Source organism: Rhinatrema bivittatum, chromosome 5 (assembly GCF_901001135.1).
Source record: "Rhinatrema bivittatum chromosome 5, aRhiBiv1.1, whole genome shotgun sequence".
NCBI classification, from domain to species: domain Eukaryota; kingdom Metazoa; phylum Chordata; class Amphibia; order Gymnophiona; family Rhinatrematidae; genus Rhinatrema; species Rhinatrema bivittatum.
In genome coordinates, this window is record NC_042619.1 from 336864013 (window position 1) to 336885908 (window position 21896).

At 47.5% G+C, this 21896-nt stretch overlaps 1 protein-coding gene across 1 annotated transcript in view; it reads right to left on the bottom strand.

The window, feature by feature from the left end:
• Positions 1–21896, bottom strand: part of NCAPH (non-SMC condensin I complex subunit H) — a 704755-nt gene that overhangs the window by 6106 nt on the left and 676753 nt on the right. Inside the window, 1 exon segment of the mRNA XM_029604457.1 lies at positions 4388–4463. Within this exon segment, the coding sequence (XP_029460317.1) occupies positions 4388–4463 (76 nt within the window).

Genomic DNA, 21896 nt, shown 5'->3' on the forward strand with positions numbered 1-21896 from the left:
ACAATGCGAAGGCTCCGCGATTTTACAGCCGACGTCGAGAACGGGGGGCAGAAGGCGTCGATGCGTTGGTGCTTCCCTGGCCGACGGACGTGTTGCTCTACGTGTTTCCCCCGTGGCCGATGATCGGCAAGATTCTTCGGCGCATAGAGTTGCACCCGGCCAACGTGATCTTGGTGGCACCGGAGTGGCCGCGCCGGCCGTGGTTCGCAGACCTGGTCCAGCTGGCAGTAACGGCGCCCCTTCGACTCCAAGGAATGGCGGGCCTACTCCGCCAGGGCCCCGTCTGTTTGGAGGATGCGGATCACTTCTGTCTCGCGGCATGGCTTTTGAGAGGAGGCGCCTGAAGAGTAAAGGTTACTCGGATGCGGTGGTGGCTACGTTGCTGCGTTCCAGGAAACAGTCGACTTTTCTGGCTTATGTCCGTGTCTGGGTGGTCTTTGAGGAATGGTGCGTGCAGCGTGGAGTGGACCCCACTTCGGCTTCAGTTTTCCGACATTCTGGCGTTCTTCCAGGCAGGTCTGGCCAAGGGTCTGGCGTGCAGTTCCCTACGGGTTCAGGTAGCGGCGCTTGGTTGTTTGCGAGGTAAGGTCCGGGGTGCGTCCTTGGCATGTCACCCGGATATTTCTCGTTTCCTTCGGGGGGCTAAGCATCTTCGCCCGCCATTACGGCTCCCTTGTCCGGCTTGGAACCTCAATTGGGTTCTCTCCGCTCTCTGTGCGGCACCGTTTGAGCCCTTGAAACGCGTAACGCTTAAGGATCTCACTTTAAAAACGGCGTTCTTGGTGGCGATTGCTTCGGCGCGGCGTGTCTCCGAGCTACAGGCCCTGTCCTGTAGGGAACCTTTCTTGCGTATTTCGGATTCCGGTGTTTCTCTGCGGACGGTTCCTTCCTTTCTTCCGAAAGTTGTGTCGTCTTTTCATGTGAATCAATCGGTGGAGCTGCCCGCTTTCGCGGGTGGGGCGTCCTCCGTTCCGGAAGCAAGGGACTTACGGAAGCTAGACGTGCGGAGAGCCCTCCTTCGGTATCTGGAGGTCACTAATCCGTTTCGGATCACGGATCATCTGTTTGTCCTGTTCTCTGGTCCAAAGAAAGGGGCCGCAGCGTCTCGCGCTACGATCGCCCGTTGGCTCAAAGAGGCCATTGGCGCGGCCTACTTGATGCGTGGAAAGCCACTTCCTGTGGGCCTGAGGGCTCACTCGACTCGATCTCAAGCAACGTCTTGGGCGGAAGCTTCGCAGGTGTCGCCTCAAGAGATTTGCAGGGCGGCTACCTGGAAATCGTTGCATACCTTTATCAGGCATTACAGGTTGGATGTCAGGGCTGCCGATCCCGGGGGTTTTGGAGAGAGGGTGCTCCGAGCGGGACTCTCTGCTTCCCACCCTCAGTAGGTTTGCTCTGGTACATCCCAGGTGTCCTGGACTGATCCTGGTACGTACAGGGAAAGGAAAATTAGTTTCTTACCTGATAATTTTCGTTCCTGTAGTACCAAGGATCAGTCCAGGATCCCTCCCGCAGTGCTGCGCTGAAGTAATGGAGAGTCCGCTCATTGTTCTAAATTACTCTGTTCAGCTTGTTCGCTCTCTCGGTTGGGGAGTCTGTTTCCAGAAGAGGTGTTCTTCCCCGTTTTATGGTTAATAGCTAGTTTGGTTCTCTGGTTATGTTCTACTTTGACATTCCGTATGACTGAGGGGCTGTGACTGGCACAGGGGCATATATGGCTCCGCCCACAAGTTTTAGTCTGTCTCCATCTACTGGTGCGGAGTCACAACCCAAGTGTCCTGGACTGATCCTTGGTACTACAGGAACGAAAATTATCAGGTAAGAAACTAATTTTCCTTTCCGTTTTGGACGTATTTAGGACCAGGTTGAGACTCGAGAGAAGCAGGTTGATGGCATGTAGGCAGTTGTTCCAGAAATTAAGAGTAGAGGTGATGGGGTCCGAGATGGGGATTATGATTTGCACATCGTCTGCGTATATAAAATGGGTGAGGTTGAGGCTATTGAGTAGCTGGCATAAAGGGAGTAGATATATATTGAACAGGGTAGGGGACAGTGAAGAACCTTGTGGTACTCCTTGTTTTGACGGAATGGGGTGGGATTCTTTGTCGTTTATTTTAACTTTGTAGTGCCTGTTGTTCAGAAAGGATTTAAACCAGAGCAGTGCGGAGCCAGAGATGCCTATTTCCATTAGACGGTTGATGAGGATGTCATGATTTACCATGTCGAACGCCGCAGAAATATCGAGTAGGGCTAGAAGGTATGATTGTCCCTTGTCAAGGCCCATCAGGATGGTGTCCGTTAAAGAAAGAAGGAGGGATTCTGTGTTTAAGCGTTTCCTGAATCCGAATTGAGAAGGGTATAGAATATTGTGAGAGTCCAAGTAGTCGGTTAGTCGGAAGTTGACAAGCTTTTCCATTAGTTTAGCTATAAAAGGTAGATTAGCGATGGGGCGGAAATTTACAGGGTTGGCTGGGTCCAGATTGGGTTTTTTTTAGTAAGGGTTTCAGCGAAGCAATTTTTAAAGAGTCAGGGACAGATCCTTGATTGAGGGAGCAATTTATGATGTCTGCCAGAGGTTTGGCAATGGTGTTGGGAATGATGAGGAGGAGTTTGGTCGGTTTTGGTCCAATGGGTGAGAAGAGGGTTTCATTTTCTTGATAATCGATTCTATTTCCAGGGATGATGTAGGTTCAAGAGATTCTAGCGTCTGTTTAAGGATAGTTGGTGATGGATTTTGGCAAGGAGTTTGGCTAGGAGGTTGTAAGGCGATTGATGAGGTGTTGGATGTTGCCAGGGGGCCAAGTAGGTTTTTGATTTTGTTGTCAAAGAAAATCGCCAACTCTGTAGATTTGTTTTGGGCTTCTTCTTCTGAGAAGGTAGGGGGACTGGGAGTGGTGAGGGCTGCCACATATGAGAAGAGAGTTTTAGGGTCGTATAAGAAACCGTGTATTTTTTTGGCATAAAAATCTCGTTTGGTGCGGGTGATGGATGTTCTGTAGAAGCTCATTGCTGTTTTGTAAGAAGCCAATGAGGGGGGGGAGGGATCTTTCCGCCAGCGTTGTTCTTTGTGTTGTAGGTCTTGTTTGAGTTTTCTTAATTCAGTAGAGAACCAGGGTTTTTTGTTCGTGCGTGCTGGGTTGATAACTTTTGAGGATAAGGGGCAAATAGTGTTTGCCACTGCATGTGTGATGGTTTGCCAGGAGTTAATGGCGGTATCAGCATCTGTGAGGTCCAGTTTGGTTAGGTCTTTGGCAAGGCTGTTGTTGAGAGTGTCCATGGAACAAGGTTTCCTAAATTGGATGGAGGATTTGGTTGCAATGGGGGTCTGTTTTTGTTTAATGGCTAATTTTGTAACTATCAGCGAATGATCTGACCAGGGGATGGGGGAACAGGAAGGTGGGAAGATGGGCGAGATGGTTTCATTTGTGAATATCAGGTCAAGCGTGTGGCCTGCCTTGTGAGTGGGATTATTTATGATTTGTTTGAATCCCATAGCCTGGAAGGAGGAGAGGAGGGCTTCGCAATTGGATGATGGGGAGGGGGAGTCAACATGGATGTTGAAGTCTCCTAAAATGATAGCAGGTGAGTTAGAGTTGATATGTTTGGCTATAATTTCGATGAGGGGAGAGGGGTCGGCTTCTAGGAGCCCTGGGGGAGCGTAAATAAGGCAAATTTGAAGTTGGGAGGATTTGAATAGTCCGATTTCTAGTTTAGTTGTTGATTTGAAGGCTTGCTGAGTTAGTCTTAATTCTTTTTTTGCGATTAACATTATTCCACCCCCTCTTTTTTTTGGTCTGGGGATAGAGAAGATGTCATATTGTTGTATTGGTAGTTGGTTAATTATGGCCGTATCTGTGTTTTTCAGCCATGTTTCGGTAATGGCACAGATGTCCGGTTGAGAGTCTAGGAGGTGGTCGTTGAGCATGTGGGATTTTTTTGAGAGCGACTGCGAGTTTAGAAGGGTTAAGGTGATTAAGGATAAACCTAGGAATTGTGTTAGTGGGGAGATCATGATTGGAATCAGTGATCTCTTTGAGCGTAGGTTGAGTAACGGTGCATTAGCATATGATGAACTTTATAAATTTCACATTTGCTGGTGATCTCCTTTTAAAGCAACGGTTGAAAGAAATTCCCTCTGCTGAATGCAGTGGAACGATTCAAAAGCCATCTGTCTCATAAGGTAACACTATCAGGAAATGCACCAATTGTCATTTAGATAAGTGATCTGTTTGGCTAAACATAACCTGGAATGTTATAATCCTTTCCCTAATTATTTAAAATGTATAATCCACACATTCCATTACAGTACATGGCAGTAAACATTTGTCACATGCATATAAAATATATAAAAACACAGGTAAGACACTGCATAACCCTAGAGACATACCTTTTCATTAGCCAAGTGCAAAAGGCAGGCAAAGGCAAGTGGTACTGACAGGTTCTGCGCCATGACAGAAGGTAACCTGAGAATGAGAACAAGAGTGTTGTATAGGGGGAAATGTCGCACCAGATGCAGACCAGGGAAAGGAGGAAGTGGAATTTATGGTTTAAAATACAAAAAGGAAAATTGGTTCTTACCTGCTAATTTTCGTTCCTGAAGTATCAAGGATCAGTCCAGATGAGGGGGTTTATGCATCCCTACCAGCAGATGGAGGCAGAGAACAAAACTTTGAGGCACTGCTACATAACCGAAAGTGCCACCTGCAGTCCCCCTCAGTATTGACCTGTACCCAAGCCAATATGATCACCTTAATAAAATCCCCAATAAAACTTGGGCGAACAGCAACAAAGTTGGAGCCGCCTGAAAACTAGGACCCTTTGACTTAAAACATATACCAACTATCTACAGTTTTTAATCACCCTGATCAAATCGAATGTCAGCTCAATCAGCTTAGCCATCTCCAGAAGCAAGGAAGTCTTTCGTCAGAAGGGGATGGGTCTCTGGACTGTGGTACTTCAGAAATGAAAATTAGCAGGTAAGAACCAATTTTCCTTTCCTGTTCGTACCCCGATCAGTCCAGACAAGTGGGATGTAGACAAGTGGGATGTACCCAAGCCCCTCTAACCTGGCTGAAATCCCAAAAGACCCGCTCACAATACACTCTCCCCAAACATCGCTTCCACTGGAGCGCATATCTAAGTGATAATGTTTGGTGAAAGTGTGGAGGGAAGACCACGTCGCTGCACAACAGATCACCTGTGGAGAATGCAGTTGACACTCTGCCCAAGAAGTTGCCTGCGTCCTAGTGGATGTACTTGCAACCTCTCGGACACTGGCCGGCCCTTGCAGATGTAAGCCAAAGCTATTGTCTCCTTTAGCCAGTGAGCAATCATGCCTTTGGAAGCCTTGTTTCCCTCTTCTTTGCTCCACCAAACAGGAGCAACAGATGATCTGATCTCCGAAAGAAATTCGTTACCGTGAGATATAGGAAAAGGATACAATGCACTTCCAATAAGTGAAGTTCTGTAGCCATCGAAAAATCAGCTGCCAAGGTCGAAAAGGCAGGAATCTTGACCACCTGATTAAGGTGAAAGCAAAGTTGCTTACCTGTAACAGGTGTTCTCCCAGGACAGTAGGATATTAGTCCTTACATGTGGGTGACATCATCAGGATGGAGCCCAATCACGGAACACTTTTATCAAAGTTTCTAGAACTTTGACTGGCACACTGAGCATGCCCAGTATGCCACTAACCCTGTATCCAGCAGGGGTCCCTCTTCAGTTTCATTTGTAGCAAAAGTATGAGCGAAAAAATAAAATAATAAACGTAAGCGAATCCAACTCCGCAGGGTGGCAGGCGGGTTTCGTGAGGATTAAACCTGCTGTCCTGGAAGAAACACTTGTTACAGGTAAGCAACTCTGCTTTCTCCCAGGACAAGCAGGATGGTAGTCCTCACTTGTGGGTGAATAGCGAGCTACAGGATGCCTGAATAGAATAAACCAAAAACACCCAATGACGTGCAACAGGCACAACAACCGGGGTGGTTTTGGGTAGGAGGGCAGCCTGAGTTTCTCAGTGGGTCGCAGGAAGGAAGTTGGATTATTAAACTGGAAACAAATTACGCAGTACAGACTGGCCGAAGAGGGAATCCTGCTTACCAGCCTTGTTGAGACAATAATGAGCTGCAAATGTGTGGAGGGAACTCCATGTGACAGCTTTGCAGATGTCAGCAAGAGGTACAGAACGGAGGTGCGCTACTGTCGTTGCCATGACTCTTACTGAATGCGCTTTTACGCGTTCCTGTAGCAGAAGGCCTGCTTGTTGGCAGCAGAAAGAAATGCAGTCTGCCAGCCAGGTGGACAGGGTCTGCTTGCCCACCGGAACTCCCAATTTGGTTTTATCGAAGGAGACAAACAGTTGGGTGGACTTCCTATGGGCTGCAGTGCAGTCCAAATAAAAGGCAAGTGCACGTTTACAGTCCAAGGAATGCAGAGCCCGCTCACCTGATTGTGAGTGAGGCCTTGGAAAAAAAGTAGGAAGTATTAGGGACTGATTTAAGTGGAAATCAGAAACTACCTTGGGTAGGAATTTAGGGTGAGTGCGGAGTACCACACGATTGTGAAGAAATTTGGTATATGGTGGTTATTTTACCAGCGCATGTAGCTCACTGACTCAGAGCTGATGTTATAGCAATTAGAAAGATCACTTTCCAAGTGAGATGTCGAAGGTCGCAGGAGCTCGAAACGAGGTCGCATAAAACTCAATAAATAAATAGATAAATAAATGAGACGTGCTAGCACAACATTAAGGTCCCATGCCAGAACCGGAGGACGCAGCGGATGCTTCAGTTGTAGCAAGCCTCTCATAAAGCACCCTATAAGAGGTTGCGCCGAGATCGGGGCATCTCCTCCACCTTTGTGGTAAGCAGCTATGGCGCTGACATGTACTTGGATGGAGGAAGTTTGTAGGCCAGACTCCGAGAGGTGCCAGAAACCTTGTTGTGGGGCAGCAAAAAGGATCTATTTCTTTTGTGGTGCACCACAAGGAGAATCTTTTCCATTTGGAACGATAAGATCTTCTAGTAGAAGGCTTTCATGAAACTGCAAAGACTTGGGACACACTGTCAGAGAGATTAAGGGATTGTAGTATTAACCTTTCATCATCCAAGCTGTCAGAGACAGGGAGTGAAGGTTCGGATGACAACAGCCCGTTGTTCTGCATTAGAGTTGGATCTATGCCCAGGCAAATTGGTTGCTGGACTGAGAGGTCGCATAGGATGGGAAACCAAGCCTGACATGGCCAGTGAGGGGCTATGAGGATCATTGTGCCCCTGTCCTGTCGTAACTTCACGAGAGTCTTGCTGATGAGTGGAAGTGGCAGGTAGGCATATAGAAGACACGTTGCCCAAGAGTGGTCGAAAGCATCTTGTGGCGTAGAGAGCAGTTGTCGTCCACTTTGCGGTTGTGAATTGACGCAAAGAGGTCTATGTGTGGGCGGCCCCACTGGTGAATTTGGTTTGCTACAGTGGGATCTAGGGACCATTCGTGGGGATGAAAGGTCCGGCTGAGGTTGTTCGCCATCACATTGTCCATGCCAGCCAGGTAGGTCGCTCTCAGTAGTATGGAATGGGAGAGAGCCCAGGCCCAGATCTGCGCCCCCTCCTGGCATAGCAGGTAAGAGCCTGTGCCCCCTTGCTTGAGGTACCACATTGCTACCTGGTTGTCTGAATTAGGATTACCTTGCTGGAGAGGCAATCCCGAAAAGTGAAGTGGGCATATCAGATTGCTTGGAGCTCCAGGAAATGTATCTGGTGCTTTGCTTCCACTATGGTCCAGGTTGCCTGGGTTTGGAGGTTGTTGACATGGGCTTCCCAACCCAGGTTGGATGCATCTGTTGTCAGAGTAATTTGAGGTTGCAGATGTTGGAAGGGTAGTCCTATCTGAAGCTTGGTCTCCCATATCCACCAAGCTAGTGAGAGATGAAGCTGGTTGGTGATGTGGACAATGTGGGACATGTATTGATTTGATTGGGACCACTGGGACTTTAAAGTCCATTGTGTTAGTCTCATGACTAGTCAAGCCATTGGGGTTACATGAACCGTGGACACCATGTGACCTAGCAAGGTTAGTAGATGACGAGCTGTAGTGGTTTGGCGAGTCTGCACTGCTTTGGCCAAGGTTGAAAATGTGCATGCTTGGACCTTTGGGAGAAACGCTTTGGCCTGGGGAGTGTTGAGATCTGCTCCGATGAACGAGAGGGTGCGTGATGGAGTCAGATGTGACTTGGGATAGTTTATTAAAAACCCCAAGGATTGCAGTAGGCTGATGGTGAAATGGAGGGAGTGGAGTACAGGGAGTGGAGTACTACCTCTTGGGATGGACCTGTGAGTAGCCAATCGTCTAGATACGGATAGATGTGGATGTTTTGTCGTAGGTGAGCTGAGACTACTGCCAGGGATTTTGTGAATACACGGGGTGCTGATACTAGGCCGAATGGCAGCACTCAGTATTGGAAATGATTGCGGCCTACTACAAACCTGAGGTATTTTTGATGAGGAGGGTATATGGCAATGTTGGCATAAGCATCCTGAAGATCAAGAGAGCAGAGCCAATCTCCCCGTTGCAGTAGAGGGAGCATGGTGCCCAAGGTTACCATTCTGAACTTTTCTTTGCGTAGATGTTTGTTTAGGGCGTGCAGGTCCAAAATAAGACGAATGCCGCCTGATTTCTTTGGAATTAGAAAATACAGACCCCACTGCAGCCGAGGTACCGGTTCGACGGCATTGGACTGCAGGAGGGACGAGAGCTCTGTCTCGAGAAGTGGTGTGTTTGGTTAGACCTCATGCCGGACATGGTGAAAAGTTCGGTGGTAGTGTGAGGATGTTCAGGTGGTAACCGTGGGTGACCACAGAAAGGTCCCATTGGTCTGTTGTAATTGTGTGCCATATGTTGGCGAAGTGGCACAAGCGGCCTCCTACTGGAATGGGTGTGGCAGGCGGGGGTTGATTTCTGCCCTCTAGTAAGGAGTCAAAACCCCGTTGCTGGACCAGACTGCGGGGTTGGTTGGGGTTTTGAGGCCCTGGTTGTCTAGGCTGGCCTCTTTCAGAAGGTCTAGGTTGTAGAGTATGGGATGAAGGTGGGTAATACCTACGTGGCTTATAGGATAGCCTCCTAGGATCCTGTCAAAAAGATCTCTTGGTAGATGGGAAGTCCGAGGGGAGAGTGGACAGCTGACGCAAGGTGTCATGATGATCGTTTAGTTGCGCCACTGTTTCCTGAATTTTGTCGCCAGATAAATTGTCCCCTGTACATGGAAGGTCTGCCAACCTTTCTTGGATTTCCTGGCGTAGGCCAGAAGACTTGAGCCATGCCCAGCGTCTGGCACTTATGCCTGCTGCTGATACACTTGAGGTAGTTTCAAAGATGTCTTATGCTGCCCTCACTTCATGCTTTCCAGCATAGAGTCCTTTTTGAAGGATTGAGGTAAGTCCTTCCTGATATTCATCTGGTAGGGTTTCAGAGAATTCTTGGACTTTCTTCCAAAGATTCCTTGAGTACCGAGTCATGTATAGCTGATAAGCTGCTATACGTGCCATCAGCATAGAACTGTGGAAGACTCTCCGTCCGAAGGCATCCAAGGATTTCTGTTCTTTACCTGGAGGGGCAGAAGAATGAGGCCGAGATCTCTTGGCTTTCTTCTGGGCAGACTCAACGACCACAGATTGATGGAGCAGTTGGCTTTTTTGAAACCCCGGAGCTGATTGGACCAGATAGGTAGCATCAGTTTTTCTGTTCACTGGTGGAACTGTGCCAGGGTGTTCACAGCTGCGTTTTAACAAATCAAGGAGCACTTCATGTACTAGAACTGCCATCACTTCCTTAGGGGCATCAACAAATTGTAGTACCTCAAGCATCTTATGCCTGACATCCTCCTCCATTTGTAATTAAAAGGGATGGTTTCAGACATCTCTAATTAAGTTGGCAAATGTGAGGTCTTCAGGAGGAGAGCGGCGGCATTCTTCTGGGGGTGAAGGCTCTGACAGGAGTTCATCCGAGTCCTGAGTGTCAGAAGAATCATCACCCCAGGGATCATATGGTGCATCTCCAGCACCATGCGGGCCTTCAGATGGAGGTAACTGTCCAAATCCAGCCGGATCTGGCACCGATGGGAAGGATGGAGGCACCGATGCGGGCACAGAGGACAGTGATGGCATCGATGGAATCAGTGCTTTTGATGGACATTGGGGTGGCAACAGACCCAATGGTTCTGGAACTGGCTCCGGCAAAATTTGTTCCTCATCCGAGGACAACAGAATAGGCATTGGTGTCTGTGGTCTTGGAGGTGCTGATGGCATGGAAGGAACGGGCACCGATGGCAATGCATCGATTAAGGTATCCAGGTGCTCGAGAAGCGGAGCCAACATGGTAGGCACCGGGTCGGGAGTCGGCATGGGAGCTGGTGCCGGTGGAGATTGGAACTCCCGAAGTGCCTGGAGTACTGCTTCTTGGACCATCCGGTCCAATTCCTCCCGGAAGGCTGGCGTTGGCAGCACAGCCACCAGGGTTGGAGGCTCAGAAGGCGTTGCTGGAGGGTCCACATGTATTAGTGGAGTCTCGGCTCCCAGCACCGGTGCCAGTGGGGAATGCCTCGGTGTCCCGGGTCCAGAGGAGGATGAGGCCTCTTCTTCCCGGGACTTCTTGGCCGATGGTTCTATCGATGCCAATGTCGATGGCTTGTCGGTAGCAGCATCGGAAGATGGCTCACGTCGATGGCGGTGACTGTTTCTCTCAATGCTCGTTCTGTCCTTCTCCGGCACCGAGGAAGATGTCAATGCCTTCGAAAGTGAAGAGGCTGGTGAAGGGTGGTCACCAGTGTTTCGATGGCGCTGAGACTTCGATGGAGATGGAGTCATTGAAGAGGAAGGCTTTTGACTCTGTGTAGCCTTGGCTGGAGTAGACAGACTTTTGCTTAAAAAGGTTCCATCTTTTCCAAGTGGGCCTTGCGGACTTTTGGTGTCATTTGGGCACAGCGAGTGCACCACTGAACGTCATGAGTGGGCCCCAAGCACAAGACACATACGTTGTGAGGGTCCGTAATGGACATGGTCCTCGGGCACTCGGGGCACTTTCAGAACCCGGTCACCTTTTTTTTCAAAAAATAAAAGCGGTGTCCGGTCGGTGGCCGTCGGGCACCAAAGAAAGCACTGCCGGGAACCGACCGCAAAGGACGAGGTAAACTTACCAGCATCAACGGAGGTCGGTGGTCGATGGGGGACCCCGGGATGGGGAAAACGTTTTACATTTTTTAAGTAAGTTTCCGTGAGGAAAAATTTGTGATGAATTCTCACAGAGCTCCAGAAATCCACAAAAAAAAGAAGACTGAAGGGGGACCCCTGCTGGATGCAGGGTTAGTGGTATGCTGGGCATGCTCAGTGTGCCAGTCAAAGTTCTAGAAACTTTGACAAAAGTGTTCCGTGATTGGGCCCCATCTTGATGATGTCACCAACATGTGAGGACTACCATCCTGCTTGTCCTGGGAGAAAAGAGAAGCCTACTTTTGGTGAAAAGGACGGGACCGTTCGTAAAGAGAGATTTCATCGTCCGAAAAATGGAGGAAAAAGTCCCTACATGACAACGTTTGCAGCTAAGAAATTCGCCTAGCTGAACAGATAGCCACCAGGAAAATAGTCTTCAGGGTAAAATCCTTCAACAATGCCCTCCACGTTGGCTCAAAAGGGGGCTCACACAGCACCTGAAAAACCAAATTCAAATTCCACGCTGGGTTGATCTTCCACACTGGAGGATGGAGCCTGCTTTGCCCCTCTCAGGAATCGAGCTACATCTGGATGAGACACCAGCAGCTTTCCCTGAATCCTGCCACGCAGGGAACCAAAGCTGCTACTTGGACCCGAAGAGAATTATACGCTAACCTCCTAGATAATCCATACTGCAGAAATTCCAAGATCCGCGGGAAGTCCACCTCTAAGGGCTGTACTCAATTCAGCAAACACCAGAATTTGAAAACTCTCCACACCCATTGAAGTGGAAGGCCTCCTCATCTGAAACAAAATTGCAATCATTGGCTGCGAATATCCCTTCAAATGGAGCCGCCGCCTCTCAAAAGCCAGACTGATAGACAAAAGTGATCTTCCCAGTCTGAAAATATAGGTCCCTGACGAAGTAACCCTGAGAGATGAGCCAAGTGAATGGGTCCGTCTACCGAGAGATGCAGAAGGTCCGCAAACCACGGCCACCAGAATCACCCTGTCCAAATGAGTTTCGATGCGCCACAGCACCCATCCTACGAGCGGTCACGGAGGAAACACGCACAGCAAGAGGTGTGTTAGCCTCGGTTGAATGACAGCATCAATGCCCTCCGATCCGACCTAAGAACATGGCATACTGGGTCAGACCAAGGGTCCATCAAGCCCAGCATCCTGTTTCTAAAAGTGGCCAATCCAGGCTAAAAGTACCTGCAAGTACCTAAAAACTAAGTCTATCCTATTCTACTGATGCTAGTAATAGCAGTGGATATTTTCTAAGTCAACTTGATTAATATTTTCAATTAATTTTCAATGTTATAATGTATCAATAATAAGACACCTTAGTTTTACTATTCCATTAGTTATAACGTAAACCGATGTGATATACTCCAATGAATGTCTGTAATTAAAAACAATTAAAAAAAAAAAAATAGCAGGTAATGGACTTCTCCGACAATTTATCCAAACCTTTTTAAAACCCAGCTACACTAACTGCACTAACCACATTCCCTGGCAACAAATTCCAGAATTTAATTGTGCGTTGAGTGAAAAAGAATTTTCTCTGATTAGTTTTAAATGTGCAACATGCTAACTTCATGGAGTGCCCCCTAGTCCTTCTATTATCCAAAAGAGTAAATAACCGATTCACATTTACCCGTTCTAGACCTCTCATGATTTTAAACACCTCCCCCCCCCCACAGCCGTCTCTTCTCCAAACTGAACAGTCCTAACCTCTTTAGTCTTTCCCCAAAGGGGAGCCGTTCCATCCCCTTTATCATTTTGGTCGGCCTTCTCTGTACCTTCTCCATCGCAATTATATCTTTTTTGAGATGCAGCAACCAGAATTGTACACGGTATTCAAGGTGCGGTCTCACCATGGAGTGATACAAAGGCATTATGACATTTTCTGTTTTATTCCCTTTCTAATAATTCCTAACATTCTGTTTGCTTTTTTGACTGCCGCAGCACACTGCGCAATTTCAATGTATTATCCACTATGACACCTAGATCTCTTTCCTGGGTGGTAGCTCCTAATATGGAACCTAACATCGTGTAACTATAGCATGGGATATTTTTCCCTATATGCATCACCTTGCACTTATCCACATTAAATTTCATCTGCCATTTGGATGCCCAATTGTCCAGTCTCACAAGGTCCTCCTACAATTTATCACAATCTGCTTGTGATTTAATACTCTGAATAATTTTGTATCATCTGCAAATTTGATTATCTCACTCATCATATTCCTTTCCAGATCATTTATAAATATATTGAAAAGCAAAGGTCCCAGTATAGATCCCTGAGGCACTCCACTGCCCACCCCTTTCCACTGAGAAAATTGTCCATTTAATCCTACTCTATTTCCTGTCTTTTAACCAATTTCTAAACTACGAAAGGACGAGGCCACCTATCCCATGACCTTTTACGTTTCCTAGAAGCCTCTCATGAGGAACTTTGTCAAATGCCTTCTGAAAATCCAAATACACTACATCTACCAGTTCACCTTTATCTACATGTTTATTAACCCTTTCAAAAAAGTGAAGCAGTTTTGTGAGGCAAGATTTGCCTTGGGTAAAGCCATGCTGACTTTGTTCCATTAAACCATGCCTTTCTATATGTTCTGTGATTTCGATCTTTAGTCCACTAGTTTTCCTGGCACTGAAATCAGGCTAACTGGTCTGTAGTTTCCTGGATTACCCCTGGAACCCTTTTTAAATATTGGGGTTGCATTAGCCACCCTCCAATCTTCAGGTACAATTTTAATGATAGGTTACAAATTTTTACTAATAGTTCTGAAATTTCATTTTTTTTTTAATTTCCTTCAGAACCCTGGGGAGTATACCATATGGAACAGGTGATTTACTACTCTTCAGTTTCTCAATCAGGCCTACCACATCTTCTAGGTTTACCGTGATTTGGCTCAGTCCATCTGAATCATTACCCATGAAAACCTTCTCCGGAATGGGTATCTCCCCAACCCCCTCTTCAGTAAACACCAAAAAAGCAATCCGTTAAGCCACTAGACTACTCTTCGTACCGCCCTGATTGATGTACGCTATTGTCACCGCATTGTCCCAGAAAACTTGCACTAATTTGCCCTGAGCGAGCGGAAGAAACACCAACAAGGCCTTGCGCACTGCTCTGGTTTCCAGTCGATTGACCAAGCCATCTTCTCTGGCGACCACTGACCCTGGGCCGATTTCCCCAGGCAAATCGCCCCATTTCCAGAGAGGCTGGCATCCATGGTTACAAGGACCCAGTTGGGCATTTCCAGATCCATCCCTCTCTCGAGATTGTGCCGCGACAGCCACCACGAGAGAGTGGACCTGGTATCCTCTGGCAATGGTAAAGGAAACTGAAATTCCTCCACTGCAGATTCCACCGGTAGGTAGGCCTCTGACAGACCCAGGGATGCTAGAAACCCCCCTTTATGCACCGCTATTCACTGTATGCAGCGCCTCCATCTGAAACCATGGGACCCGGAGGGCAGCATTCACCTTCTGCATATCGAGACTGGGCCAAAAGGTCCCTTCCTTCTTTGGCACCACGAAGTACATTGAATACCTGCCCTGCCCTCTCTTCTGAGGGGGCACCAGAATAATGGTGCATAGAAGCTGTAAGTACTGGAGCATGTCTCACACCGCCTCCCACTTGCGTTGGGAGATGCAGCGGGAGACTACAAAGACGTCCCTGAATGGCCGAGAAAATTCTAAGGCGTAACAATCTCTTACCACCTACAGGACCCACCAGTCCGACATTATTCTGGTCCACTCCTCGTGAAAAAAAAAAGAGAGCCTTCCTCAGATAGCCTCCTGAGAAGAGTGGACCCTCACACCTTCATTGTCCGACCTTACTTCCGCTCCCCCCTTAGGATCCACCGTCCCTAGGGAACCTGCGCTGATTCCAAAAGGACTGTCTGCCTGAACTGTTTCTACGAAGCTTGCGCAGGGGCTCTGCCTGCTTGAAATCTCTTAGCCTCTCAAAAAACAAGCCTTAGACCACACATCCGCCGACAAATTTCACAGCCACAAGAGCCTGCGTATCGCCGCTGTGACCATACGCCTGGCAGAAGTTTGGACCATGTCGTACAGAGCATCGGCCACATAAGCCACTCTTGCCTCTAAATGGGTTGCCTGCGCCACCTCAGATGCTGTTCTTGAATGCTTGTCGTGCACCTTCTGCACACAGGACAAACATGCTCTCTGCATCAGATTACCACACACCGCTGCTTGAAGGGCCAAAACCGAGACTTCAAAGAGCCGTTTGAGCAGAATCGCCAGCTTCCTATCCTAGAGATCCTTGAGAACTACCGCTCCCATCAGCGGGATGGTAGTCTTCTTAGTAACTGCCCAAATGGCTGCATCCACCTTGAGAATTCTCCATAACTCCAAGGTCTGTTCTGGCAAGGGATATAATTTCCCCATAGCTCTCACAATCTTCAGGCCCCCCTTGAGAGATTCCCAATCCCAGTCTCAACTTCTTCACCTGCTTCGGTGACGGAAAAGTGGTAGAGAATCCCTGCAATCTCTCCATTAGCGGATTCACTCCTTCCTTGTCCGAGTCTTCCTGGAAGTCTTTGAGACTGAGCTCCTCTAGCACCTGGGGAATCAATGAACCCAGTTCCTCTCTCCGGAACAGCCAGACCGCATGCGGGTCATCTCCTTCCGCGACCAGAATTGCCTCCGGATCCTGAGCGTCCGGATCCTGCACCTGGTGGTGTGTATATTATGCATAGTTGAGATTAGGTGATTTAAATAGTCCAACCTCTAGATTGTGTGGGGGAGAGATTGGTAGATGAGTTAAGTTAAGGTTCTTTTTAGTGGCAATAAGTAGGCCTCCTCCTCGTTGCCTGGGGATGGATATAATGTTATATTGGTCAGTTGGGAGTTGGTTTAGTAAGATGGAGTCTGTTTCCTTTAGCCATATCTCGGTGATGGCACAGATGTCAGGACTATCATCAGTGAGGATGTCATTTAGAATTGTTTTTTTGACTATTGATTGAGCATTCAGGAGGAGGATTGTGAAGGTGGTGAGGTCTATTAGTTGGGTGAGTGGGGTGATCATGATAGGGAGCAGAGCTCTGCGGTAGAGATGATGGGTTAGGTCGGAAGATGGTGGTCTTTGGTATTGAGGTGTTTAAGGATGGGGATAGGAAGAGGGGGCATGTTTGTAGAGTGTATGAGGAGAAACACCGGAGGGTGTGGAAAGGGGGAGTAGGGGGGGGAGCTAGCTAGTGGGAAGCTACCGACGTGAGAGCTGAGAAGGGGGGGGGTTAAAATGTGACCGGGTGCGTGGAATATTATACAGGGCTGGGAAGTGAGACATGATATTTTGTATTTTATTATGAAAGTATCGGGCGAGGTTTTCACAGTTGGTCTTATCAGTTTCTGGGGTGGCGGCGGGGAGAGTTTTGGTTAAGTTTGATACAAATTCGAATAGTGCTCGCGTACTATATTGAAATTGATGGATTCTTTGGGAGTAAAAGTCTCTTTTAGTTTTTTCTATAGCTTCTCGGTAGATGTGGAGGTATGTTCTAAATTTTGCTCGTTGTGCTGGCGTGGGGTTTTTATGCCAACCTTTTTCTAATTTACGTAGGTTGAGTTTCATGGTTTTCAGTTCGGAAGTGTACCAAGGCTTCTTTTTGTGGTTATCTGGGTTGATTATTCGAGTTTGAACGGGGCAGAGATTGTTGGCGACTGTATTGGTTAGGAGAGACCAGGAGGAGATGGCAGACTCCGCATCAGTCAGGTCGAGTTTAAGTTCATCGTCGAGGGCCGCAATGAGGTTTCCTTGTTTAATGTAAAGCTTGTTGTTTTTTTGTGATGTGTGGGGTTGCTTTGTGCTTTGATGGTGCGCAACTAAGGGGCATGCCCCTTTGTGCTCCCCCCCCCCCCCCCCCCCGCCCCCGGTCTCCCCTCCCTTTAACGGGCTCTCAATTTGTTGTCTCCTATTCCCCCCATTCAGCCTGGATTGCTAGGTTCCTGCTCAAGCTGGACGTCATCCCTTGCATCTATTTCACTACTGCTTATGCATACATCACTATTGGTAACTCCTCTATGTTGAACTTGTTTTATTTTTTGATCAATTCATCCTCAAGTTTGTACTCTCCCTCCAACTCTTTAAATGCCCCTAGCACTGTTTTTCTGTATCATTCCTTCTCCATCCCCCTCCTTGCATCCCCCCTCGCCTCGCAGACATCTCTACCAGTGTTACCTTTAATTACTCCGCTCTAAACCCCCCTTTCTCGCCCCCCCCAAATAAGATAATCCCCCTTATTGTCTAGATTCTCTTCACCCTCACTAATGCCCATAGGAATGACCACATCACGCCTGTTCTCAAACAACTGCACTGGCTCCCAATCTCTTCCAGAATACTCTACAAATCCCTGAATATCATCTACAGATCCCTTCACACCATGACTTGTCCTGGTTCAAGGAGCACTTTCAATTTCGCACCACTAATAGACCCACCAGAAACCAGCATCAGGCAACCTTACACACTCCCTCACACAAAGCCACAAAGCTTAAACGTACCGCTGACCGTGCCTTCTCCCTAGCTGGTCCTACCCTCTGGAACAAAATGCCCCCAAATCTTCGCCAAGAACAATGCCCGAAGAAATTTAAGGAGAATTTTAAGACTTGGCTATTCAAGCAAGCATTCACATGATATACTTCATAATCCCTTATAGACCTCTTCCTCTCTGTCCCCGCTAGCCTTCCCACCCCCTTCCACCCACCCTTGCTTCCACTCCGCTTCCCCTCCCTTTGCCTCACTCACCTTCTCTACCTCACTACCCGCAATTGTAACTACTCCTCCAGTTACTACCTCACTACCTGCAACTGTAAATATGTTTCATTGTTGTCCTCAGCATTTATACATCTATTAAGTTGTATTACTCCTTTACATATGTTGACTCAATGTTCCAAGATTAATGCTACATATTTAATGCTCCTTGTTTAATGTAAAGCTTGTTGTTGCATTTCTTTCTCTGTAAACCGATAAGATGTTCAAAACGCTTGTCGGTATATAAAAAACATTAAATAAATAAATAAATAAATATCCCTGACAGACCACCTCATCATGGGCCTTGATAAAGGTCAATCCTTCTTACTGATTCTCCTGGACCTCTCGGCAGCATTTGACACCGTTAACCACTCCATCCTCCTAAACCAGCTGTCGAACATTGGAATAACAGGATCGGCATTTGCATGGTTCAAAACATTCCTTAGCAACAGAGGCTACAAGGTCAGAATTCACAATAAAGAATCACCCCGTTATAACTCCCCCTTAGGAGTTCCCCAAGGTTCTTCCCTATCCCCTACGCTCTTTAACATTTACCTTCTTCCACTGTGTCAACTATTAACCAAACTGAATCTAAAACACTTCCTATACGCTGATGTCCAGATCTTGATCCCCCTTAAAGAAACCATCACTAAAACACTTGAATATTGGGAAAATTGCCTTCGAGAAATCAACTGCCTCCTCGCTAGCTTAAACCTGATATTAAATTCATCTAAGAGTGAACTCCTTCTCATCTCCCCGGAAAATAGTAATATCACTTCGAGCCCACCAGCCAACCTACTCATCACCCAAGCAAGAGACTTAGGAGTAATAATCGACAATCGTCTGAATTTAAAATCATTCATCAACCAAACAACTAAGGACTGCTTTCATAAACTACAGGTACTGAAAAGAATAAAACATCTCCTTCACTTTCAAGATTTCAGAACGGTTTTTCAAGCAATAATCTTCTCCAAGATAGACTATTGTAACTCTATCTTACTAGGACTCCCTTCATCTTCCACCAAACCTCTTCAGATGATACAAAACGCATCAGCCAGAATACTGACAAACACGAGGAGAAGAGACCACATCAGTCCCATTCTCAAAAATTTACATTGGCTGCCAATACACTACAGAATTATTCATAAGTCCATCACCTTTATCTATAAAGCCATCCATCATCATGCTCCTCTTAACCTACAAATCCCGCTCAGACGACATTCCTCTTCCAGACCCATTAGAGAAGCATACAGAGTATCACTACATGTTCCCCATACCAAAACCACACAGCATCTAACATTTAGAGACTGGGCCTTCTCTACAGCAGGACCATCAATATGGAATTCCATTCCATCGGATCTTCGACAGGAGCCTTGCCTTCCAACATTCAGAAAAAGGCTTAAGACTTGGTTGTTTAAGCAAGCCTTTCCAGACCTTAACTGAATCCCAATTCAACAATAATTATAGTCAGACACTTCAGAATATTGTATATAATTTCTCCTCGTTCTGTTAAATTTCTCTATTTTCTTTTTCTTCCCCCTGTTTCAACAGCCCTGTTTTATTGTAACTTCAAGATATCTTTTCACTTGTTCCAGGTTCATTTGCACTGACACCCCTTGTTAATTGTAAACCAGCATGATGTGACTGTCTTGAATGCCGGTATAGAAAAACTGCAAATAAATAAATAAACAATTAAATAAATAAAAACTCTAGACTGCAGGTATGCACCTCTACCATCTGCTGGAGATAGAAAAATACTGAGGGACTGCAGGTGGCACTCTCGCTTATGTAACAGTGCCTCAAAGTTTTGTTCTCTGCCTCCATCTGCTGGTAGGGATGCATAAACCCCACTGGTCGGGACTGATCCAGGTTACGAACAGGAACTGCGGGACTTTCAATTTCAACTCCATCTCTCTTACTGCCTATGTACCCCCTGAAAGTGTATCACTTTAAAAAATGGTCAGAAATCAAACTGTGTGATTGCATCAAAGAAAGTCTGTGTGGTCACATGTCATTTAACCAAAGTAAGAATCACATTTTGCCACACAAAAAGCACAGTTGCTTACCTGTAACAGGTGTTCTCCTAGTTCAGCAGGATGTTAGTCCTCACACATGGGTGACATCAGCAGTTGAAGCCTGGCACAGAAAACTTCTGTCAAAGTTTCTAAAACCTTTGGCTGGCACACTGAGTATGCCCAGCATGCCACCATCCCTGCGTCCACGCAGGGATGGTGGCATGTAGATACAAAAAAAGAACAAACCAACCAGAAGAACCCATGGGGTGGCGGGCGGGTTTCATGAGGACTAACATCCTGCTGTACTAGGATAACACCTGTTACAGGTAAGCAACTGCGCTTTCTCCTAGGACAAGCAGGATGGTAGTCCTAACACATGGGTGAATCCCTAGCTACAGGCTTGACCCGAACCAGCGAGACCAAAAGACACTGAACCAGATGCCAACAGGCACAACAGAGGTGTTGGTGGTGACTGTGGGGACAGACTGAAAAAACAACCAGGGGCCCCCGGTGGAAGAGTTGGATTCACAGCTGCAAAAGGTTGGGCAGGAGAGACTGGCCGAACCTATCTCGTTGGCCATCCCTATCCAGAAAATAACGTGCAGCGAAAGTGTGTAGGGAACTTCACATCGCAGCTCTGAAGATCTCTCCCAATGGAACTGCACGGAGGTCGGCCACAGAGGTCACACCATAGCCCTTATGGAGTGCGCCGTAGCAGGGCACTCCAGGTGCAGGCCCGCCTGGACATTGCAGAAAAATACAGTCTGCTATCCAGATGGAAAAGGTCTGTTTGGTAATGGCCCTGCCCAGCCAATTGGAGTCAAACAAGATAAACAGCTGGGTGGACAGCCTGTGGCCCACCATACAGTTCAGGTAGAAGGCCAGGGCCCTCTTGCAATCCAGTGTGTGCAGCACCCTCTCTCCTGGGCTGGTATGAGGCTGGGGGAAGAAAGTAGGTAGCACAACGGACTGGTTAAGATGGAAATTTGTAACCACCTTGGGCAGAAATGAAGGGTGCGTACGCAGAACCACCCTGTCATGATGGAATCTAGTGTAGGGTGGATAAGTCACTAAGGCGTGCAGCAGCTCACTAATCCTGTGCACCGTTGTGACCACTATCATGTAGACCACCTTCCATATCAAATGCTTGAGAGTGCATGAACGTAGCGGCTCAAATGGCGGTTTCATCAACTGACCTAGTACCACATTCAGGTCCCATGAGACTGCAGGGGGCCGCAGTGGAGGCCACAGCTGAAGAAGTCCTTGCATGAACCGCCACACGATGAGCTGTACCAAGATGGGCGAACCATCCACATCTTACTGGTACGCACCTATGGCGCTAAGGTGAACTCGCACTGAGTTAGTTTTAAGACTTGCCTCCAAGAGGTGTAGAGGATTGTTCAGGAGGTGTCTGACAGGGCAAGATAAGTGATCGAGACCCTTCTGTGCACACCATATGGTGAACCTCTTCAACTTCAATGCATAAAACTTCCTAGTGGAAGGCTTCCTGGAAACCACAAGGACCCTGGTCATGTCCACCAACATTTCAACATCCATGCCGTGAGGGATAAGGCACGGAGGTTGGAATGGCACAATCTGCCCTGGTCCTGGGAGAGGAGGTCCAGCGCCGTCCCCAGCGGGATCAGGATCCGCCTGGACAGTTGCTGCAGAAGCGGGAACCATACCTCTCGTGGCCAATGCGGGGTGACAAGGATCATGGATCCTCGGTCTTGGCGAAGTTTCAGGAGAGTCTTTAACACTAATGGAAGAGGAGGTTAGGCATACAGGAGGCTCATCCCCCAATGGACTGCAAAGGCATCCGTTGGAGGCACACCAACCGACCTAGTCAGACAGCAGTATCTGGACACCTTCATGTTGCTGGGGGAGGTGAAC